General features: G+C 41.8%; 2 protein-coding genes across 4 annotated transcripts in view; both read right to left on the reverse strand.

The window, feature by feature from the left end:
• Window positions 1-593: 593 nt before the first annotated feature.
• On the reverse strand, window positions 594-8,931 carry JMJD7 (jumonji domain containing 7). Its single transcript, XM_053980144.1, has 8 exons — window positions 8,861-8,931; window positions 8,174-8,327; window positions 7,010-7,263; window positions 6,479-6,535; window positions 6,074-6,169; window positions 3,807-3,883; window positions 2,590-2,749; window positions 594-1,206 (listed from the first exon to the last, which is right to left on the reverse strand). The coding sequence occupies exons 1-8, from the start codon at window positions 8,925-8,927 to the stop codon at window positions 1,118-1,120; spliced, it is 954 nt and encodes a 317-aa protein (XP_053836119.1). The 5' UTR covers window positions 8,928-8,931; the 3' UTR covers window positions 594-1,117.
• Window positions 8,932-13,168: 4,237 nt separating this feature from the next.
• MAPKBP1 (mitogen-activated protein kinase binding protein 1) overlaps window positions 13,169-22,443 on the reverse strand; it is a 96,773-nt gene continuing 87,498 nt past the window's right edge. The window contains exons 27-31 of one of the 3 annotated variants that reach the window (XM_053980237.1): window positions 22,056-22,134; window positions 20,182-20,492; window positions 18,478-19,389; window positions 15,088-15,173; window positions 13,169-14,073 (exon numbers count right to left, since the gene is read on the reverse strand). In XM_053980237.1, the coding sequence (XP_053836212.1) occupies window positions 13,780-14,073; window positions 15,088-15,173; window positions 18,478-19,389; window positions 20,182-20,492; window positions 22,056-22,134 (1,682 nt within the window). In that variant the 3' untranslated portion in view covers window positions 13,169-13,779. Of the gene's footprint in view, window positions 14,074-15,087; window positions 15,174-18,327; window positions 19,390-20,181; window positions 20,493-22,055; window positions 22,135-22,443 lie in introns of all 3 variants that reach the window. The other 2 variants (XM_053980236.1, XM_053980238.1) reach the window with 2 other exon arrangements.

Consider the following 22,443-nt stretch of genomic DNA (forward strand, 5'->3'; position numbering starts at 1 on the left):
CAAAAGAAACAAAGTCAAACAATTACCATTTTTTTTCCTTCACAATAATTAATTTCCCCCATATTGATAATATTTCTAAAGAACTATTTGAAGATTTGACAATAAACACCAGCTTTTGGTTTTCATAAAGAACAATACTACATTTTTGCAATGTCTGTGTATTTAATAGCCTTCTTGTCCTACCCTGGGGGTCTCAGACACATGAGTAGTCCCATCCTATTCTGTGGAAATACAAATGGGAATTATGGCTGGTTGAACCAGCCTCTGGTTCAAACAACTTGCCTGACCATGCACTAAGCAGCAAAGGAATGAAACAATGAGCTTACAAGCTGCAGAATCACACCTCATGTCATGAGACCACAGATGATATGCAGATTGACTGCAGATCTGGCAGAGCAACTCTAAAATCATCCCTCAGGATGCAAGAGAAGACAGTTATGTTTAAATACAACAGTGAAAAGAAATAAAAAACAGCACTAAAAACGTGTCGCTTGTTATTGAAAAATAGCCAGCATTGACCTTTGCATGTCCTCCTAGATGTCCTTCAGCCATTGTTTACTTTGGAAAAAAAGTAAATTAGTACAGACATAAGCTTTAAACTGACCTATTTATTGCAGAAATTGTAGTTACTCACCATCAAAACACCACAGTCACTGAACTTAAAGAATTACAACAGGACAGACTTTTGCCTTAAGCAGAATACATACGTTGGATTGTTGCAGCCTGATGCATGGAGCAGATCCTTCCTTGTCCACTTGGGTTGTAATGAAAACAATCTGTAGATCTGAACAAACAGTAGGGCTTCCGTTTTGGGATTTTCAAAACCTGGATTGTGGATTGTCTCCCTTCACATTTTATTTTGCTCACCATCACTGAGGCAACATGCAAAGGCCTAAAAATCCTATTATCAAAGTTCTACTTACAAGCCAAAAAATCTGGCCAACTGGTCGGGACTCTGAAATCAAGAAAAATAGCCATGATGTATTCAGCAGGCACTGTTGACCACAATTTAATGTTCAGTTCTTTTTGGGGGAATCACATTTGTACTCCAGTCACAGATGCTGATGATTGTGTCACATCAGAAACAGACATCACAGGCTCGAGTCTCCCACCTTTGCTATAGCATTTTCACAGCTTTTGTGAGACAGTCTAGTAGTTGATAATAGCTGTACTTAATGTCATATTCCATGTCATACCAATAGTTCACTGAGGAGACAAGAAAAGGGAAAAACATTTTAAGGTTAGAACGTAACGATTTACAAATGTGTTCACAGACTGTTTTACACAGCTCAGTCAGTATAGGCTTTTCCTTACTACCGACTGAACTTTGAAATGAGCAAATCTAAGACTACAGCTAAAAATAACAATGGAGTTCTTCAAAAGTGCTGCAAATGTAACTCTGTCTTAACCCAAACCAACATCAGACTCTGTAGTGGAGATTCATTGGAGCAGAAGATAGCAAAACAGCTTAGGAACAGTATGTTTCTATTTAGACAAAAAAATACCAAACTGCAAAGTTTAATATCTGGATGGGAACCTCTCTTCCTGTGTAAAGGATGGCAAATTCATCACTACTTCACAGTTGTCATCAATCAGACAGTGCTTTAATTCTGCTTCTCTTGCTAATTTTGGGGTAGGTCTCCTAGGAAAATTAAGCCATACACTGTAATATTATACCAATGCTTCTTGGAGGAGGATATGCTCCAGCTTCAGACATTCACTGGACCAGACACAGAGAATATTGATTTCTCAAGTGTATTCAGACTGTACTGCAGTTAACAGACTAAAGGACAAATAACCTCAAACTCTTTGGTATTTCTGCTAAACAGAGAAAAAAAGTGGCCAGGGGCTTGCAGCTGGAAACAACTCTACTTTTTAAAAAAAAATCTTTAAGGACTGATGCAGCAGCACTGGGAAAAACGAATCAGAATTACTGCTTCACTGCTAGATTGTCTTATTATCACAGAATCACAAGAACTGAAAAAAGGGCTTGCAATACTTTCAGTATTATACAAATACTAACATTACACTGCTCAAAATACTTTAACAGCATTATCAGGATTATTCCAGACAAAGGACAAGCAAAAATTCCAGCAAAAATCTCTTCCTCAAACCTTGCAAAACTTGCATGACATAATAATAACTTGCACCATCCCCAGCCCTCCACATGTATCAAATAAGCACTGATGGAAATTCTGGTATTCACTTGGGGAGAGAAGAAAAAAAAGAGATACAGAGATGATGATAAATCCTACAAAGAAAGCGATGACAAGACTTCTGGTAAGTGCAGGGGAACAGTAACACAAACACTGTGTTACTTACTAGCAAGGCAAGAGACATGGTCAGAGCAGATTTAAGCTCATATGACAACAGACTATCTTCCATGTTGTGTCAACAAAGCTATGAATTATAAACAAAACAGGCTGCAAGAAGGCAGTCCCATAGGATCTGTCAAGATTGTTATTCCCTCCTGCAGAGAGACAGATAACCTTAAAGGAACTTTTGCTCCCACTGGTGCTTTGCTGTGGGATATCTACCTGCACACCCACCACAGTTCAAAACTGTATCTGGAAATACTGGCTATTTTACCTGCAATACAGCCATGTGATTGCTGAACATGATGGAACCAGAGAGAAGGCAGATATAACATCTCACCAGCTTTCACTGTACACTGCAAAGGTTTTGCCTGAGCATACTCTGGATACAGTTCTAGATCTGGTTTCAAGGGGTCCAGAGGGATCCAGGGCACCTAAAGGCAAAAGAGTGTGTATATGGTACTGACCCTGGCAAAAATTCCAGCAAGCTTCCAGAAAAACAACTAAAAATCAAACTCACTAGGTTACAAAACATGTACTTTGTCTAGCAAAACATGTACAGCTATACAGCTTTCCACATTCAATTGGGAATAGGTCAAGGATGCAAAGATGTGCCTCCTTCAGTGATGCATTTCTAATTAGAGAAAAGACAATAAATGTCATCCATGAAACTGCAGTCTCGTGGCATACTTTCAAAACACCTCCAGCCCCTTAAGTTGCTTGTTCCTCCTACATTCATCCTTTCTTCTTCTTAGGCTCTCTGGTGTAACATTTACTCCCAGCAGCTGAAATATCCCTCCTTTCTGGGAAGTCCCTCTTGCTTGCATTAATTCTTTCTCTGCCCAACAGAATTATAAACCTCAGCATTCCAACTTTGCTGCATTAAAGGAATGTGATTCCATGAGCACCACTCTGGAAACAGAGAACAAGCCCCAGTTCAAGTTCTATTGTAACATTACTCACACTTTACAGAGGCAAAAGGCAAGGGATTAAGATTCTACTAAGATTTGCAAAGTGCCTCCAGAGCAAAACATTGTAATCAAATAAATCAAATAAATTTTAATCAAATAAATATTGCTACTACTAAGAAAATACAACTTATTCATTCAGACAGGTATGTTTTATTGCACTGGGTGATACTACCGTGGACCTGAGTAGAGGGCCAAAAGAAAGTGAATGTAGAGGGGTCTATTTCAGGCATAATGAAATAAATTCCTTTATTGTCAATGCATTCAAAAGTTCTTTAGTGGATCTATTCAAGTCTGGTGCAAGGCAACACTTCATGATAATAATCCTTCCAAGCATGCAGTAAAAGATTTTCCTAGAATCTGGGTATGCTTTGCAAATTGTAAAATACAAGTGAAATATCTGGGCATTCTCTTTCCAGTAATGAAGGATTTCTAAATATCAATCAATATGCTGAGTTTGAGGGCTCAACAATGCCCCAAACTCCCCCTAGTGTATTAACTGCATTCTATATAAACTTTTTACCTTCTCTGCAGTCTTCTCATCCACAATTTCAAATGAACCATCTTCTGATATGTGGTAGGTGGCTGGCTGATAGAGCTCTGGAACCAGAGAAAGAATTACATTACACAATTCAGAGAACCTAATGGCAGTGAATGTCATACTTTCACCAAGAAAAATTAAGACAAAACCACTTTCAACTAACTGTACTCACTATCCTTCCCTTTTTCCATTTCAAATTTTATCCAGTTTCTTAATATATTTTTTTTTAGTCAGTCTGAATAATACTTATTGTCCTCCAAGCCCATTTGTATCCCAGTCCTATTTTGTTCCAGTAACTGTTTTCTTTCCTTTTCAGAAGGCATAAATGCACCCCTGACTTATATATCATTCTATAGCTGGGTGTTTCATCTTAGGTCAGTCTGCCAAAGAAGCACTCACAAGAGTTATTTCTAATTCTAATTGACAAGGCTCATTAATTGCTTCAGATACTGCTAGCTGCTTTTCTTTCATTGCTTCAGCACATGTGGTTTTCCGAGCCCTCCCTTGAAACAGTTTCTCTCCATTAATTAAAGTAATGCTCAAATTCTCTTTTTACTACACACTATGAAATGTAAGCATTATCTGTTTTAGGCTTTAACAGTAACTTGTTTTACAAAGCAGGACTCCTATAACACATATATATTTCATACATTCACATACATACAACACCACCTGTCCAAGAAAGGCTGAGATGGGATTGTTCAGCCTGGAGAAGAGGGTGCTGGGGATTGTGGCCTTCCAGTACATAAAAGGGGCTTATAAGAAAGACAGAGAAGGACTTTTTACCAAGGCCAGGACAAGGATTAATAGTATCAAACTGAGACAGGGTAGATTTAGATTAGGTCATGAGGCACTGGAACAGGTTGCCCAGAGAAGTTGTGGATGCCCTGTCCCTGGAAGTGTTCAAGGTCAGGCTGGTTAGAGCTTTGAGAAATTTGGTCTATTGAATGGCAGGGGCATTGACTCAATGATCTTCAAGGTCCTTCCAACCCAAACCATTCTGTGATTCTGTGACTTCACGGTTGTAAACAAAATAATAACAGTATAAATAAAATATTGTAGCAGCACACATCTAGCCAAAATTATATTTGCATCATAGAGCACTCTGCATTCACTTTGTCTGATGGTTTGAAAGCCAAGGAATGGGAAAATTCTTATGAGGCACAAAGTTAAGCTGTCCATCTTTTAGATGACACTGCAACAGTAACTACTGCTATGCACATAGGAAAGCCACAAAGAAACAGAAAACAAGCAGTGTGAAGCAATGCTGCCATAAGAATCTCTTTCTTCATTTCTCAGTTTTCAGAGATTCAGTTAGTAGCTTGAATATTTCATTAAAATACAAGTCACTTTTTAGCTTCTGGCTTTTTTCTTTCCTAGAGAAAAGCAGGTAGGCAGAATCCAAACCTGTAAAACATCAACGATTACATGCTAGAACACTGACAATATACTTAAATAATTTAAACATTCTGAAGCTGAAGAGACTGCCATAAGTATCACAGAATCAATTAGGTTGGCAAAGACATCAAGAGATGAGATCTGAGATCACGTAGTCCAAGCTATGACTGAACACCACCTTGTCAACTAAACCATGGCACTAAATGCCATATCCAGTCTTTCCTTAATCACCTCCAGGCACACGCTTTCACCATCCTCCTGGGCAGTCCATTTCAATATCTAATCACCTTTTACGTGAAGAAATTCTTCCCAATGTCCAATCTAAACCTCTAGTCTAAACAACTTGAGACCATTACCTCTCCTTCTGTCACTGGTTGCCTGGGAAAAGATCCTGACCCCCATGTGGGTACAACCTCCTTTCTGGGAGCTCTAGAGAGTGATAAGTTCCCCCCTGAGTCTCCTTTTCTCCAGGCTAAAAATACCCAGCTCCCTCAGCTGCTCCTCACAGGAATTACCCTCTGGAACCTCCACCAGCTTTAATGCCCTTCTCTTGACTCACTTCAGTATCTAAATGTCCTACCTGAACTGAGTGGCCCAGAACTGGACAAAGGACTCAAGATGTGAACCAGTGAGCTTATTACTTTACTGGACTGGAAAACCTGGCCTCAGAATAACATTTGTATTACAAACTACCTGCAGCATGAAGTAGAAGAAATTTCTGTTCACACTGGAAAGCATAACACTGCATAAGCATCAAAATGTTACCACTGCTTCCTTTTTTTCACAACTTTCAGTGTTTTAGTCTGTCCTCCTTCCAACCTTCCAACACACTGCACAGCAAAATGATGTACCATATGGGATGAAGGGACGGTCACTTGGTGGATGCAGTAGAAAATATTTCTCTCCAGATACCACACAGTACAAGTTCTCATAATGATCTTTATGCACTAGGATTGAGGGAAAAAAAGAGAAATGGGGAGAAAGACAGAAAATCATAGCTATTTCCTTCTCTGCAGCAGAAACTACAGTAAACAAAGTATCAGCTTTCCCTATTATTATCAGACTGCTTCTTCCTCCTGCAGCCAGTGGGAAAATCACAGTATCATGCTGTAGCAAAGGCATTCAATGAAGCAAATTGTCAGTGCCTTGCCTGACACAATGCCAGGTAGATGCACCCCGAGACACAGCAGCAGGAGGCTGCAGAAGGGCAGAATAAAGAATGCAAAAAAAGATTTACACCGCCATAGGATACATACAAGATGTCACAGCAGCTGACTCCCCAAGCCAGAAATTCACAGCATCAGGCTTCTTCCCTGTATGGTTAAGGAAAAGAAATATTATGACAACAACAAACTGTCATTTTAAAAAACCATTTCAAATAATTTTCTGCCAAATTCTGTCCTATAATTTACTTCATAACTATCACAGATTTCATTGCAAATAGCACTCTGTGAACAACAGCAACTGCCTTCTACACTGCAAACACTAAGCCAAAACATGACTCTAGATCAAAGAAAAGCCACTCAATGTAAAGAAGTGTTACATGACATCTTTTCAGTTGTGAGGGTCCCAATACACGCAGAGATACTGTTTTCAGAGTAATACAACCCCAAAACTTGGATTACTTTATTAGGTATTTTACCACAGCTGCTTTCTAAGAGGATGAAACCAAACAAGAGCTGTGGCATTCAGAAAGAGAACAAGTATTCACCATGTAGTACCTAGTGTGATTGTTTTAAAGCTCCATGCAAAATATTTACTGAATACAAGAGAAATTGAGGGCTTACCCAGTGCCTCGCTCATCCATGGTATGTCAGGCTGCACATCACAGACAAGTTCAGGGAACTCCTCAGTGAGGTTTGAACACTGCTTCTGCACATAGAATACGTTGGGAGAGGTCACTTTCTTCTCCACAATGTCCAAGAAGTCCATGAAAGGCATTTGGCGCTCCTCTGGCATGACAAAACGGTCCTGAAACACTGCATCTGCATAACCATTTGGTGTCACTGCCACACTCACCACCTTGGGACCTACCACCTCCCTGCAAAACAAATCAAAGGTTTAAATCCAGGCCTGCAATTAGCTCTTATATTACATACTGGTTATTTTAAAAACATGTTTCAAGGGCAGCAAAAATAAGATGCCTATCTTTCCATGGATGGGTGTCTCTAGATTAAATTTTCTGCTATCTGGTAAGGACTCCAGCATTCTGCTCCAATTGCTCCCTGCAGTCAAGGCAACTCTAGCTTCTTTTTCCTCTCTGAATTCTCTCTTAACAAGACAGTTCCAAGAGAGCTCCCTTTTCTTCCATGCAGACAGAGGGTTCTCTTTGGCCACTTCTTTTCACCAATCATGGCAGAGCTTGATATTATTGTGGCTGTTCAACTCAATCAAATTCAAGGGTTCTCATGTTCAAAAGCAACTGAGCAGTGGGAAGGAGTGGACAGAAACTGATATATACACACCCCATGAGGCTAACAGTCCTTAGCTCCATAAGATATTTAGCTTTAAACCCCACAGAATTAGATCTGACCCACAGATACTAGGTCTAACCACAAATTCTCTCTTAAAAGAGGATATTTTGTTAAAATTTCAGTCATTATTAAAATGCTCATCCTTTAGTTTTTTGAAGAAAACAAGATGTGCTCAGTCACAAACAAGTCCGTCTGTTCTTACAGCGTTACAGCCCCACTCCAGCTGTGTGGGTTTCAATAGCCTGAGTCTGTTGGTTGCACACAGCCAAAACACCCACCTTCCCGGCTGCATCGGAACTGGGAGGGCAGTATGTGTGCAAAGAAGACACACCTGACCTTGAGAAGACTGAACACCTTCATACAGAACCAGGAAGGAATCTGGGCTAATGTTACAAATAAAAGCAAAGATTAACCAAGGGGTTTTTGGTGAGGTCACCTGAAATTGAACACCAGTCCTGCTCCACAGCTCGCTCATACCTGAGGTACGCCGAGTTCCATTTCTGCAGAGCCGGCCAGTGGTTGATGGCGTTGCGAATTACACAGGGTTTATTCGGACTCACCCACTCTCGATAAAACTCCAGTGGGGATGGAGGCCTATCAAGATAGGGTACAGACTCCGGCCAGCCCAGCTCTGTCCAAGCAAACAATAAACAGTGTTACTCAGCATCCCGGGACAAGCATCTCCTGGCAGCACACAGGCTGCCGGTGCCTCACCACGCTGACACCAAGCCGTGCCCCCCACGGATCCAGAATCCCTCTGCTAACACCCAGAGAGAGTTAGGGTGGTTTCAAGGCCAGCGCCTGAGGATAAAGGGATAAAGGGCCTGTGCTACAGGAAGTGCACCTCCCATACAGAGGCGATACCGCAGGATGATTTTTTGGAAGCTGGAATAGTGCTTTGTTTTGCTACTTTATACACAGAAACAACCATTAAAGGACCGTTTTATCGAGTTTTGCTTTCTTCTTGCGGCGGCCTTTCTTCTTCACCTTAACTTCGGAACCACCATGCCGGCAGCACAGTGGGTGCCACTGATCGCCCCACGCCGCTGCCGCTCGCCGAGGCGGCAGCACCGGGCGGGCCGGGCCCCGGGGCGGCGGCGGGGCCGGCCCAGCATCACTGCCCGCCCCGGCCTCCCCCGCCCCGCTCCGCGCTCCGGCGCTCACCGCGGGCCTCCCGCGGGAAGGCGGCCAGGCAGCCCCTCACGGCCCGCAGCGCCGCGCCCTCCGCCATGCACGGCCCGGCCCCGCAGGAGGCGGCCCCGCCCGCTCCCGCCCCCCCGATCTCCGCCCGCCCCTTCCCCCGGAAAACGAACCGCGGGCGCAGCTCCCGAGTGAGTCGCGCAGCTCGGTAACAAATGGTCACGTTTTTATTGAAACAATTTAAGACACGAAGTACAAATGGATACAGAGTTAAAAACAGCTCCCCAGCTCCCGGGGGAGCCTCACAGTGCAAAACAAAACAAAACAAAACAAAAAAACAAAACAAAAAAAAAAACAAAAAAAAAAAAAAAAAAAAAAAAAAACAAAAAAAACAAAAAACAAAACAAAAAAAAAAAACAAAAAAACAAAACAAAAAAAAAACCAAAAAAAAAAACGGAATTTTTAATTCTTTCCCCAAATAATAATTAAAAAAAATACAAAGTATTATTTTACCTAAAGCCGAAAGTATAAAAACACGCATTTATAAATAAAGCAGGAAGGGTTTTTTTTGTTTGTGTTTTAAAGGAGTGAAGGAGAAGGGCAGTGCAGGAAGGGGGAACAGGGGTGAGGAGGTGCCTGCCCGGAGCGCGGGCAGGAGGGACGCGGGGCGGACATGGCTTGTTCCGAACGCGGCTGCCCCGCGCGTGTCCCCGTGCGACACGAACACAGCCTCAGCCTTTCACACGCACGATCTGAAACATGGGACACGCCGGACTTACCCAGAGAAGGAACCACCTGCTCTCTCGGGGGGCTGCTAGAAGACCTGTCTACCATTTCAATGAGGTTTTTATCATTTAATGTCCTGGATGCTACACATCCAACGGGCTGGGGGGGGAAGACTGTGTATACATGCATTAATTTACCAAGGGTGTTTAAATACCTGCATTTCATCTTTTTTTTCTTATATATAATTATATACATATTCGTTCTTAAAAAATTAAGTTGGTATGTTTCTACTCCCAGAAAGAAACGTCCCAATTCCTCTGAGTCATGATGAAGTCTGAAAAACGGGGAGGCTGGGCAGGGGGCTGCTGTAAGGCCATGCCCCAGTCATCACCTGGGAGGTGGCATGGAAAGGAGAAGACAACCTGAGAGAGGAGGTGGAAGAAAGGTGGACTCCCATACACACAGCTCCCGAGTGCTGCTGAGGGATGGGGAGGAGGAAGGTGTTACCTGCTCGCAGCAGGAAATACAAGTTTGCTGCCCTTTCAGGTTGCAGCCTTTCCTACTGTCCCAGTTCAAGAGAACCCTTAAACAAACTGAGGGGGTCCACAGGCAAAGCAGTACTATTTGCAAGATGGAAAAGAAACCTAAAACTTCTCATTTTGACCAGGAATGTTGGGTTGAAGAGAGGAAAACATATGTAAAGAGGATAGGTAGATCCAAAATATTTTTTCAGGTTTTATGTTAAACAAATAACTTATCTTAATATAGGTATCTTGCTGTGCCTATGCTAACACCCACACAAAGCAGTAAGAGGGATCACGAACCATTAAGAGGGATAGACTCAAACTTATTGCCTCCTCTGACAAGCCTCTTGACTTCCCAGGCAGTTACCATTCATTATTTCTCTACCTGGCCCAATGGACAGCCTGCAGTGAAACATGTTCACAAGGTGCAAATGCAATGCATTTATGCTCTTTTTGTTCTGTAAACTAGAGGTTTTAGGAATATTTCCTACTGCCAGCAATAGGAAGTTAGCAGGGAACAATTAGTTAGATCAGTCTTAAATTATACAGAGCAACACTATCCTCTCCCCTTCTCAGCAACAAACTTGTGGCACCAGCATCTCCTTTACTGGGCTTCTAATCAATTCAGAACATCAAAGCCTTGAATGAGCAGCTCAGGACTTTGCCATTTAAGAAAAAAAAATAGTTGCTTAGAGAACAGTTGCAAGAGAAGAAGCAAGAGGCTCAATAGAACATATTTAAAAACAAACTCCTTCCCATTCATCCTTCAATTACAGATTACCATCTCCAAGTCCTATATCTACTTTCCTGAAGCCTTTTAGTATTGTATCATTCACAGGTATTGACCAAATGGTGTTCTTCAGACCAAGACCATCTCTACTTCTACTGTTTTCCTGAGTCTCTTACATATACTATTCTAAATTTATTTTAAACTACATAACCATTCTCCAACTGATCTACTTGCCCAAACTTTTCCCGCCATCATTCTGATCAGATTTTATGTCTGGTTTCCTGTATACAGCCATGACCCCAAGTAAAATCCATTCCAGGAAACAAACCCCATTCTGATCAGCTTAAAAATCAGATTTACTTCACACAACTTATTTCCAAGGAGCTTTGTTTCATATCTCTATGCCAGCTTTGCTGGTTGTTGCCCTTTACCTTCTTAGTAATTTCATTCTCACCACTTGGCTCTTCTGTATCATCTCTGACCTTTTTGTCACTACCTCAATGTTTAAATAATAAAATGGTATAAAATTGCACAAGGAAGTTATATAAAGGACCCTCAAACCATTATCAACAGTACCAAAATATACCTGGGTTCTAGGGGCTGCTATTTTTCCTGAGTGTCTTGTGGCCCCAGTACAGCAAGAAATTCCCTGTATACTAGGACATATGTTCACAGTCTGAAAGTGGAGGAACCAGTCACCTCAAAAGCAAGCTTGACCCACACTATCTCCCATCACAGACCCAACATGACTGTCAGCACACATTCCACTCGTGGCATCTCCAGCTCACCTTCTCACTGCCAGAAACTTCCTCTCTGGTTTCCAACTTGCCTTCCTTTACAAAACCTGTCTGTGCAGGAGAAGCTGCCCATGGGACTGAGCACACCAGCTGATTCAGCAGAATACAGTGCAGAGATGGGACTAGAAAATAAAGTTTCAGTACAAGCCCATGGAAGGAAAGGCTAGCAAGGACACCTGAAACATGATTAGGCAGATTTCAATTACAGGCAGAAGGAACTGGAAAGCTCTCAAAGTGTTTCCCATACTGCCATGTCCTGAAGCACTCAGCAGTGATCAGGCAGCAAACCTGTTAGGGGAGAGACAGAACTGCAGATTATTCAGCCCTAGAGTTACTCAGGAGAAACAGGTCTGTCAGTCTGGCCAGACCAGCAGAAAAAAGGCTGCACTGCAGATCTGCAGTCACAGAAAGAGAAGTCAACAGACCACATTTCCAAGTGCCACAGGGTTTCAGAGAAACAGCAGCCAGGACAGTAAAATTAAAAAAAACCTGCTTCCACCCTGTAACCTCTGTAACCAAGTGATGCAGTCTGGCTGCCTCTGACTGACTTACACAGATGTTAGCAGTCTCTCTCCCACCAAATTCTTGTTTCTTGTATTAGTTTTATGAACTCTGATTACACTACACTGTCTTAAAATAAATGCAAGACAGACTGGAGATGGAAGAAATAAAACACTTTGTGTATTTTCCCCTGTTGTTGAAAGGAGTGGGAGTAAGGGGGAAGGTGCTGAAGAATTTCATTGGTTTAAATTTTTTTTTTTTTTTAGCTTATATCATTGACCTAAAAAACATCACTGGACAATTTTAAGCCACATGAGACACAAATTAGCATGGGTTTAGAGAAGCTCCACAGGGCAAGAAGAATATTGCACATACAAATGCAAGAAGAGAAGATTCTGTTTTTCAGACCAGAAATTCATGAAAAGCAAAGAGGCTAGAGGCAGCAGAAATGGTGATCATCACACCCCAAAATATCTCATTTGAAGTTTGTAGGAAGTCATTTTGTGAGGGGATTTGAAACAGCTTTACAAAAGGTAAGAGAATGCTTCTTGGGATGTAAATATTCTGTTTTCATGTAAAGACAAGGAGAAAACATTTTCCTGTCACAGTGAAATGAACAAATGACACAGAAGAGCCATGGCACTCAAGATCACTCAAATCCATAGTTACACTGTACGAGATGGAAACCAGCTTTTCCATGTCACTTCTCCAAAAATAAATCATAACAACAAAGTCAATATCCAATTCCTAATCATGAAAGCTGGCTGAAACAGACTTTTGTGTTGTATCTAAATCCAATTTTTAAAACATCTGCAGAAAACCCAGTCTGAAGTTTTCAAATTCCAGATTAAAAATACCACTGATGAATTCATAAAGTAATCTCCAAAGCATGGCCCAAGGGATACAGAGACTTTCCCTGGAGGTGAATGCAGATAAAATACAGTGTGAGGACTGTCTTGACACAATATGAAAGCAGACAGGGTTGTCATAACAACAGCAGGATTACTGCAGGGAACAAAACTAAGGCAGGAAAAGCAAGAACAGCAAGACAAGATCGAAGCAGAGAACAGTTCATTAATTGCACAGACACTCCAGCCTGTCTCCCTGTTGGGGATTTATAATACAGAGATTGTTTCTCGCTGGGATATGGCAAAGGGATTGACAGTTTTTTAAAAGGACAAAGATAACAGCCACAAATGTGGCATAGAACAACAGTCAAGAGAAATAAATTAATAAATAAACCCATAAAAAGTCTGATTCTTGATTCTTATGGAGTCTTGAAGAGGAAGGGATTGACTTCACATGGACTCCTTTGCTTTTAGCCAGCAGTTTCTTGGATAAACTGGATTTTCTTTGTATTTTTAGGTGTCAAACATCCTGACCTCCTGGCTATGAAGAAATTTCAAGGCAATTTCTCCACACTCCTCTTTCAAGACTTTGTTTAGAGACAGGAAGTTGAAGACCATTGGGAAACAAATATTAAAACTGTGGCCAGCACATTGCTAAGAATTGAAACAAGTTAGTTGTTGGAGCCTGAGGAATCAATTTATACAGGTATCCCCACCAGCCCTAGACCAGCTGATGGTAGCATTGGTCTGAAGCTCTCTCTGTGGTCCTCTTCTTGCAATTATTTCTGTGTTCACAAACACCTGAAAGCCACCCCTCTTAGAGTTTTTTGTCCATGCGTCGTTCCACAGCTTGCAGCAATAGCTCCGAGTACTGTTCCAACAAAGCGAGTGTCTGTTCATCTCCCAAACTCTTGGGACTCGGTGGATTGGCACCACATGCCTCATTCAGTGGGCTAGTGTTATCTTGTGGCTTCACCAGTGCCTCCTTGTCTTTTGGAAGCTCTTCTGCATCCTTCAGAGAGTCCAATTCTTTCTTCATTGAGGAGAATGTTTCTGTCAGGAGGCCTGCTATTTTATCTTTGTCAGTAGAAGATTCCGTATCGTTTAGTACCTGAAAACAAAGAGGAGGAGAAAACAAAGAATGCATTGGGGTTCAGGTAGAGCACCAAGTAAGCAATTTTAGCCCTTCAGGGAAGTAAAACCATAAAGACTTGCAGACCAATCAAGTCTACTTTTCTTCAACATTCGAGACTGCCCATTTAGACATATAGCAGGACATGTATCCAATACTCCCTAGCTGCACAAAATCCAGAGGTATTAGTCCAATAGGACAGAGATGGGAAGCACTTTTTTTGGGTAGTGTTCCCCTTATAGTGGGCTTAAGGAGGTACTGTGTTTTACTTCCTCCTCCCTGCAGTACAGGGCCACAGTCTCCTGTCCCTCCTGTCTGCCAAATGCAGCTGGTCCCAGGAAGAGAGCAATGTCAGAGAGCTAATGCAAGTGCTGTGGCCAGAGCTGCAGAGGACCATGTGGCAGATGTTCACCATCAAAATCTCACACTCATTGCAGGAGACCTGACAGATCAGTGCTAAGAAAAGGAACAAAGAGCTGTTATATTACTCTGCATGTAACTCTGGTCTGGAGGTGAGGGACAGGCAAACAGCTGCATGTTCTTTTCACAGCTGGATTCCCATGGTATCCCACATTTGCTAATCCTTTTCCCAGGCATCAAAGACAAAGAACAGATGGGGCAATAAAACTCAAAGCTCCTGTAATATTTCATATTCCTGAAATACTGTATAACCATTAATTAATTCCCTAATACCACTTTGAAAAAGAGCATACTGTTATCTTCAATTTACAGATAGGCTAAGCAGACTGAAAACTTAATTGATTTGCTCAGAGTACCATAGCAAACCATTAGAAAATCCAAGAGCTGGAAATCAGGAACTCCTGCATCCCTGGTTCAAGTTGAAGGTGCAGTCAAGTGGACAGCCAGGCAGCTTGTGTCACACAGTCAGGCACCTTCAGGCAGCAAGCATTTACACTCTATTTAAGATGCCTGTGGGCTGTAAAGCCCAGCTACTGTACCAGAGTCCGTGTGTGAGGTCACTCAGTCACTCACCCTGCGGTAAAGGTGAAGGGCTCTGCGCATGCTGTCCTGGAGCTCGGACACCACGTGCTCACACTGCTCTATGCTGATGCCTGACTCTGGAGGGAGGAAAACATAAAAGCACAAGTTAAGGCACAGACACTCCACAATCCATAACCTCATAGTTTGGTAAAAAAACGAGTTTTTTAATGCATATCTGAAAGACCATGCACACACAACTTGTCATTCAATTTTTAGGGCTGGTTTGAACAAATGATTAAATAGGCACATTCTGTATGAACTTTCCTTCATACTAACTAGACATGCTGCTTGCTTCAAACACCCCTATTTCTCCAGCCTTTAGACTCTCCAAAGTCAGCAATGTTTTTCCTCAGATTGCACATTTTTGTTACAGTCACAGATAGTCACAGATTACCCATGTGATTTCCAATTAAAGCCATGTTTGTATGAGGGCTTCTAGTGGCAAGAGGGCCTGATCCAAGGAGCCTCTAACTTAGCCTCTACCTAGTTAGAAATCTACAAGCTTCCCCTCACACATCCTTCTGCACATGTATTGAAAGCAAAGAGGATGACGGATTATACTGAATTATTGCAGTGTTCTCTAGTGAGGACCGAGTTCCAGAGGAGCTGTGACAAGCAAACTCAGAACAGAATTGCATTGCTGAGCAACCCATGACATACACTGCTGATACACCATAATCCAAAACTAAAAAATAAAAGCAAGCAACTGAAGGACAGCATCTTCTGCCTGTCCCCATCAGATATCTCCAAAACACGAGTTGAAGGCCTGCAATCTTTTTACAATAAACATTTTCATGAGTTAGACATAAACAATGAACAAAGACATAGACACACAAACACAATCTTCAATTTGCAAAGGCCTGGACAAAGGACATTCAACTTTCTTTAGTTACTCAAACCCAAAATTTTGTCACATTAGCACTGTAATTTCTGCAATTCTAAGAACGCCATCTTTGAACAGACTGGAGAGGACCTAAGCTAATTTTATTAATACATCTAGATGATGCATAAACAAATACAGCTAGAAAAACATCTACTTATACATAAACAAAAACCATCTGCATCCTTTGATCCTAAATCACCCGTGGAGTCTGAGCACAGTGGGCTTCAGTGCAATCCAAGATTCTTGATTTCTGCCCCCCTCCTTCCCTCTTTATGTTTGAAACCCAGCTGTTTCTTCTCATTTCTCTTTTCTGGATTTCTCCTCTGATCATTGTTTTTATGCTGGTCTCCAGCTCTGGGAGGCTCCAGTAAGGAGAAAGATCACAAAACCTAATAGAAATGCTTAAGTAACAGGCATTTTCTGCCTCTCGGGTGTGCAGAGCAGAGCTGTTCAGAAACTAGCAGAGAATATTAAACACAGCAACAGTGTTAAGCACATCTACAGCATTTTAACTGTAGATGTCAAAATGCTTTAATAAGAACAATTAAGTCTCTTTATTTGTAGCTGTTATACAAGTAGGAAATGGAAGGACAGAAAAATTAAGTGGAAATCCAAAGTAGCAGTGCAAGTCAGAAGCAGAAAAAGTCTCCATCAACCCTACAGTTTTAATCTAAACTGCTACATTGTGATTCCTAAAAGCCACAGTAAGTTGTTCACAGCAACAGTCAACAGCTTTTCCAGCACCTACCACTAAAAATTTGGGAAATGTGGTCTGTAAGAAGCTTAAGGCTGACAGCTCCCTACTGAGAAAAAAAACATTGCTATCCACAGTACTGTATCATTCTAACTCACTAAAGGATGCTGTTAAATATTCTGTCAGGATGTGCTATGTCTTGGGAGTTGTTAAAAAAAATAAAATCAATACTGAAAAAAACCTTGCTTTCTCTGTGCTACCTGTGTTAATTCTGCAAACTGACCAAAAACCATTTGCTATGTAGCCTGATTCACAAATACAGAAGAGAAAACTCAGCCTAAAGAGCACAGACAACTACAATTCTGCTGTAGAATGTGATTCCACAGATTCAGGCTGCATCTGGTGCTAGAAGAAACCTCACCCCTATAGGGGGAAGGTCTGAAAATTTCAGTTGCACTCACTATTCTTCAGAGCAGCAGCAGTATGATAACTGCAGGTCCCTTAGACAAAATATCACATTTCCTATTTTACATAATAGTGCTTCAATCTTAAGGTGTTTGATCCCTCTAGAAATGCAAAAAGAAAAATAACAGTGCATCAAAACTAGATTAAACCTTCTGCAATGTTTTGGTGCAGAAATGTGCTTAACCATATTGTGTTGCACCATTCCAATGAATGGTGCAGCAGCCTGGCACCACAGAAGGCAACTGATCACAGGATTACAGAGCTATCCCTTCTCAGATATGAGTAAGAACAACATAACAAAAGGGATAAAAGCTGTATAGCCCCTTAAGGTACAAGTTATCAGTGCAGTGGTTAACATTCAGCTTCCTAATGCACAACTCAGGTGTATTTCCTGTCTGATTGTGACACAAAAGAAAAACCTCAGGAGATGATGTGGAACTAAACAGTGCCACAAACTCTGCCACTGGAGATTTTCCTGCTTTGGAGGGCAAGATTTCTGCTTCAATTTTAACTTATCTGCTGGTTTTCGTTTGATTGAATTACCTTAAACTGAGACTTGTAACAGATCTTAGAGCTGTTTTCAGCAGGTGGAAGTTTTTAATCTTGTACCTTTTTCTCCACAATAGTGTTAATCCAAAAATTAACACGCATTTTTTATGTTCAAACCCTGCACATATTCAGTTTGCAGACATGCCCTCAAAGCAGTGATAACAGCACAAAGACCTGCTTGCTCTCACAAGTAAGGAGCTACAGTAAGGAGCTCACTTTTGTGAGCTTTATCTCATGAGAGAAAATTGTATATAAACCCTTCTGGACCTTGTATATAAACACTTCATATTAACAAAGGAAAGTTTGAGCTGCCTGGCATAACTTCACTGTCAGTATTATCTGGGCTTGCTTGGTTCTGTTAGCACATGTTGCCCTGCACCTTCATTTGCTGGCCAAACATGCTCCAAGAGGAGGGTGGGGGAGATGTGTCACCTACACACTTCAGGAGATTCCCAGCATATCAGCTTTTAGCATGGACCACAAAGAGGTTTGAGCCCCTAAAGGTAATTGTACAGCTAAATCACTAAAATACAATTCTGAGGTCTACAAAGCCAGCTAAGAAGTACTGTCAGACATAAGACCCAGAGGAAATGGAAACTAAAGACTGAGAAAAAGATGTTAGATTGAAGAAGTGTCTCACCATTGAGGGGATGGTTTATGGAACGAGACAGGTGCAGACAGGACGAGACAGGCCAGAAGCTGGACGTAAAGAAATGTGATGGGATCGTGAGGCGATTCACAAAGACAGGAGACAGAAGGGGGAAGATAAGAGATGGGTATCCATGCACACCTGAGACCTGTGCCGAGGCAGTTATAGCTGTAGGAGACCTCGGCCTGATGGGGTCTAGTGGGCAAAGTCCAGGTTGGCTGTCTAGCACACAGGCGATGCCGGTGATCCGCTCCCTGCCCCTGGGCAGTGTGCTCTCAGGAGACCTTAGGTGCTGGCCCTCTGACACTTCCCTTAGTTTTAGACTAGTGACCCCTGGCTCATCCTGGCAATCTGTCCTTGAGACTGGATAATCCACTGGGCTCTCCTTAGCAAGCCCTGTTGAGACTTCTCTACCAGGAACCAGAAACCCAGCAGTTTGATTCTCCCTCTTGGAGGCTCGGACCTCAGGAAAAGAGGGCTTCTTTTTAGAGGCCCCAGCAGGTGACTGTGGAGACTGTGGCTCAAGCAGGGTTTTTGTTTTGGTAGTGGGTGAGAAGGAGGCCAGTGTGGGTCTATCAGGCAATGGCTTGGGAATGTCAAGAATCAGATGTGCTCGGTTGGATGATGCCAACTTGCTGTGGAAGGACTTGGGAGATGAGCAGTTTACAACTGGCTGGAGTGCAGGTTTCACTGGAACATTTTCTTTCACTGGCAGCTTAATCTTCTCAGCATCTGGTGCGGAACTAAATTGTGTCTTCTCTGTCACTGGAGGACTAGTCCTCCCATCAGTCAACATTTCAGTGGAGCAACCAAGGTACAGATTTTCCCCTACTGATATGCTCCTTGACATCTTAGCCCGGAAGCTGGTTGTGGGGTTCATGTAGGACTTTGGTTTTGCAGCCCTGATATCTTTGGCCAGCAGAGCACCAGATCCATCCATCTTCAACATACTGGCTGATAACACCCTGCAATTGTTAGGTCTGGGATCCTTCTCAACCACCAAAAGAGTCTGAGGACGCTGCTTGGCAGAGGATATCACTCCTGGACCCTTATCTGTGAAAATTAAACAGATAAACATACCAAAAATAGGCAAGAGCCTGCAGTGAATTCCTAAATTGGAATTTAACACTGCTCAGCTCAGCCCCTGTGAGATGTGTACAAACATAACCACTAATTAAGGTTAGTATCACCAAGCCTCAACAGCCTTCTTTTTTTGCCATCCCTCATCCTGCTCAGATTGCTGCTTTCCTCATGAGAGAGATTTGTTCTTAACGTCTATGGTCAGAAGACCTCAGACCACTGTGACTCTTAAGAGAGAGGCCAGAAGAAGCAGGCAAAAACTTATACATGCTGTTGTGGTGATCATGTGGGTTGTTTTTTTTTGTTTGTTTGTTTTTTAAACAAACTTATTAACAGTTAGTGACTTACTTGTTTCAAAAATAGAGTTAATTCACACAATGGGCATGGATACAGTAAGTTCTCTGTTACTGACTCTCCCCTCTCTCTCCTCCCCACCCTGGGGAGCTTCAGTCTTAGTTTGGAGCAACCACTCACAGCAAGGGAGAATATTTTTGCAAATACTTCATTTCACCCTTGCCAGTGCTTCTCCCACAGATGCCAAACAAATATCAGAGACTGCTAATTAGAAGACCAGCATCTGCATTACAAATTTAAAATATTAAATAATATTTTAATTAATAATATTAAAAATGTTTTCCCTTGACAGGCTAGGAGTTAGAAGACATGTAAAGCCTGTATTTCAGAATGCAGAAAGACAAGCTTAATTTAAATCCTCCACTCATTTCATTCTTGGCTCCATACCATCTTTCCAACAATTGTCCTTACCCTCATGCACGAGGTCATGCACTGACTGTGCCTTCCTCATGACTGCATTCACAGGGCCTTCTGGAAAGGAGGCAATAACCCGTCCAGGAGCCATACCAACTCTGCTGGTCTCCAAAGCTGATCTGCGCTTTTTCTGCACACAGGTAGCTCGATTTGAATTTATATTCTCTAGGAGCTGGCTGTTCTCTGATGCATCACCAGGATGGCTGCTGCCATTTTTCAATAGGTTTGGTGTAAACTGACTGGTCTGGGTTGATGGCTCAATGGGCTTTGAATCCAGTGTCAGATTTGATGAAGAGAGTGACAATCGTCTAAAGAACACAATAAAGAAATCCCAGTTAAAACAAGAAAGTGTGTTCCCCTAGATAGACAGGAACATGCATTAAGTTTCTCTGGAATTAAGAGCTCCTACCTGTCTGAACTTTTTTGAGTCAAAAATGCCCTAAGCTGTTACCACTTAATTCTACTCAACCCTGCAAGCTCTGGTCTTCAGGCATTTGACTAGAGACTGTGCAATCACAGATAGCATTGCGTTGTTGTTTCCAGGGAGGACATCATAAAAAGTGAAGACAAAAGGGAAGGAAAAATTCCAGGCATAGGAAAGACTGGGCAAAGTCCGGTCAGGTCTTTTCTCTCAGCTCACCTTACTAAAATTTAAATCTTTTAAATTCTAAGATAACCCTAAGAGGAAGTAAATATGTTTTCCTAACATTATGAAAGCATAAAGACTAGGAAAGCTGGTCAGTATCTCCAAGAGGAAAGCCTAATTTCCTCCTCCTCTCCACTTCAGACAAGCACAGTGAGCTTACTTAAGAAAGGAGGCAACTTCCAATCAGGCATGTTTAAACAGCTGAACAGATTCAAAGCCCAGAGGTTTTCATAATCAAAAACTACCTCCCCCGATACATCTCTAGAGCACCAGTGACTTCCTTCACTCATCACTGCAACTCTCCAGAAGCTTACACAATAGCTACCATGGTTTTCTTCCCAAATATACATGAGTCAGACTAAGAAGCACTCCTGACAGCAGCAACAGCAGCTGAATACAGCAATAACAAACAAATTTCCCTACCATGCTGAATCTGGACACAGCTGGTGAACCTTAGAAGATATATTCAAATCTGCTTAGTCCTAGATAATGAAATTCCTTTGAGCTAAGATTTTAGGTTGTCATTTTAGAGGAATACAGGAGTATTTATTTGTTTGTTTTTAAAATTAAAAAAAACATGTTGAACCCAAATCAACAAAAGCATTTACCTAATTTATAAATTGTTTAAAAAAGTTATTTGTTTTGTTGGGATTTTTTTAAATAACAAGGAAAACAGCTTGCAGAGACCTTTTGGAGTGCTTTAGGGTTGAGGGATTTTTGGAAGAATAATAGCCCTGTGAGGCTTTTTGTGAGACACCAGAACACCCTGTGAAGGCATGGGACCGAGAAACAAGGCTGAGTAAGAAAGGACTGTAAAAGAAAGGAAAAGTTGACAAATCTACTTTCATTGTCCAAGCTGAATGAAATGCAAAAGAATAAGCAGAGCATAAACAGTGAAGAGTAAATTAGATTATTAGTGATTCCTCCAACTTAATCAACCAAGGCATTAATCATGAAACAATTAAGCACGATGTTGAAAGAGGGAAAAGAACAAACAATAGTGTTACGTTAGAATAAATAGAACAGCTAAAGTGATCCAGGATAACCTGTCCAAATCACAAGAGTCTGCAAACAGCCTGCCAAGGGCTGTGCTAACACTTTGCTGTGCCTAGGCACATCAAGGCCAGAAGTTTGTTCAGCTATTTTCACCCAGAACCTAGCGTGAGACCTACTCATATTAATAAAAATACACAGACAGAAACACTCAAAACAAGCAGAGCCATACCTGAGAGCCGGGGACTGGGAAAGAAAGCGAGAGGAAATGCTGAGGGTTTCGGTTCTTTCCAGATTCCTACATGAGCCACCTAAAAATTTTGGTTAAAGGAGAAAGAAAAATGAGCAGTTTATTTACAGAGCATTCTCTGTAAATTTTCTTATCATAGAGACTATCAAGTGTTCCCTGATATCCAACGGGATTTTTTTAAGCTAAAGCCACAGAGAATGAAATAATTGTATTTCCTTTGCCTTTAGTGTTCTACTTAGATTACTCTGCCTTAAGCTGCTACTCTCCCTAAGGGTACGCCTCCTCCTTTTTTGCTTCCCTTTGTGTCCTATCCTGCCTATAGGACTGTGAGGCACTGCCATGAAGCAGAAAACAAACCCATCAAAGAGGA

This window comes from Vidua macroura, chromosome 6, assembly GCF_024509145.1.
Source record: "Vidua macroura isolate BioBank_ID:100142 chromosome 6, ASM2450914v1, whole genome shotgun sequence".
In the NCBI taxonomy this organism is placed as follows: Eukaryota; Metazoa; Chordata; class Aves; order Passeriformes; family Viduidae; genus Vidua; species Vidua macroura.

What these genes read in the sequence shown, in the direction of transcription:
- JMJD7 (XM_053980144.1), bottom strand. Translation starts at nt 8,927, where the DNA reads ATGGCGGAGGGCGCGGCGCTGCGGGCCGTGAGGGGCTGCCTGGCCGCC. An exon ending in CTTCCCGCGGGAGGCCCGCG is followed by an intron (nt 8,328 to 8,860) that starts GTGAGCGCCGGA and finishes TTGCTTGGACAG; the next exon opens with AGCTGGGCTGGCCGGAGTCT. An exon ending in CCGTCCCTTCATCCCATATG is followed by an intron (nt 3,884 to 6,073) that starts GTACATCATTTT and finishes CTCTGGTTCCAG; the next exon opens with AGCTCTATCAGCCAGCCACC.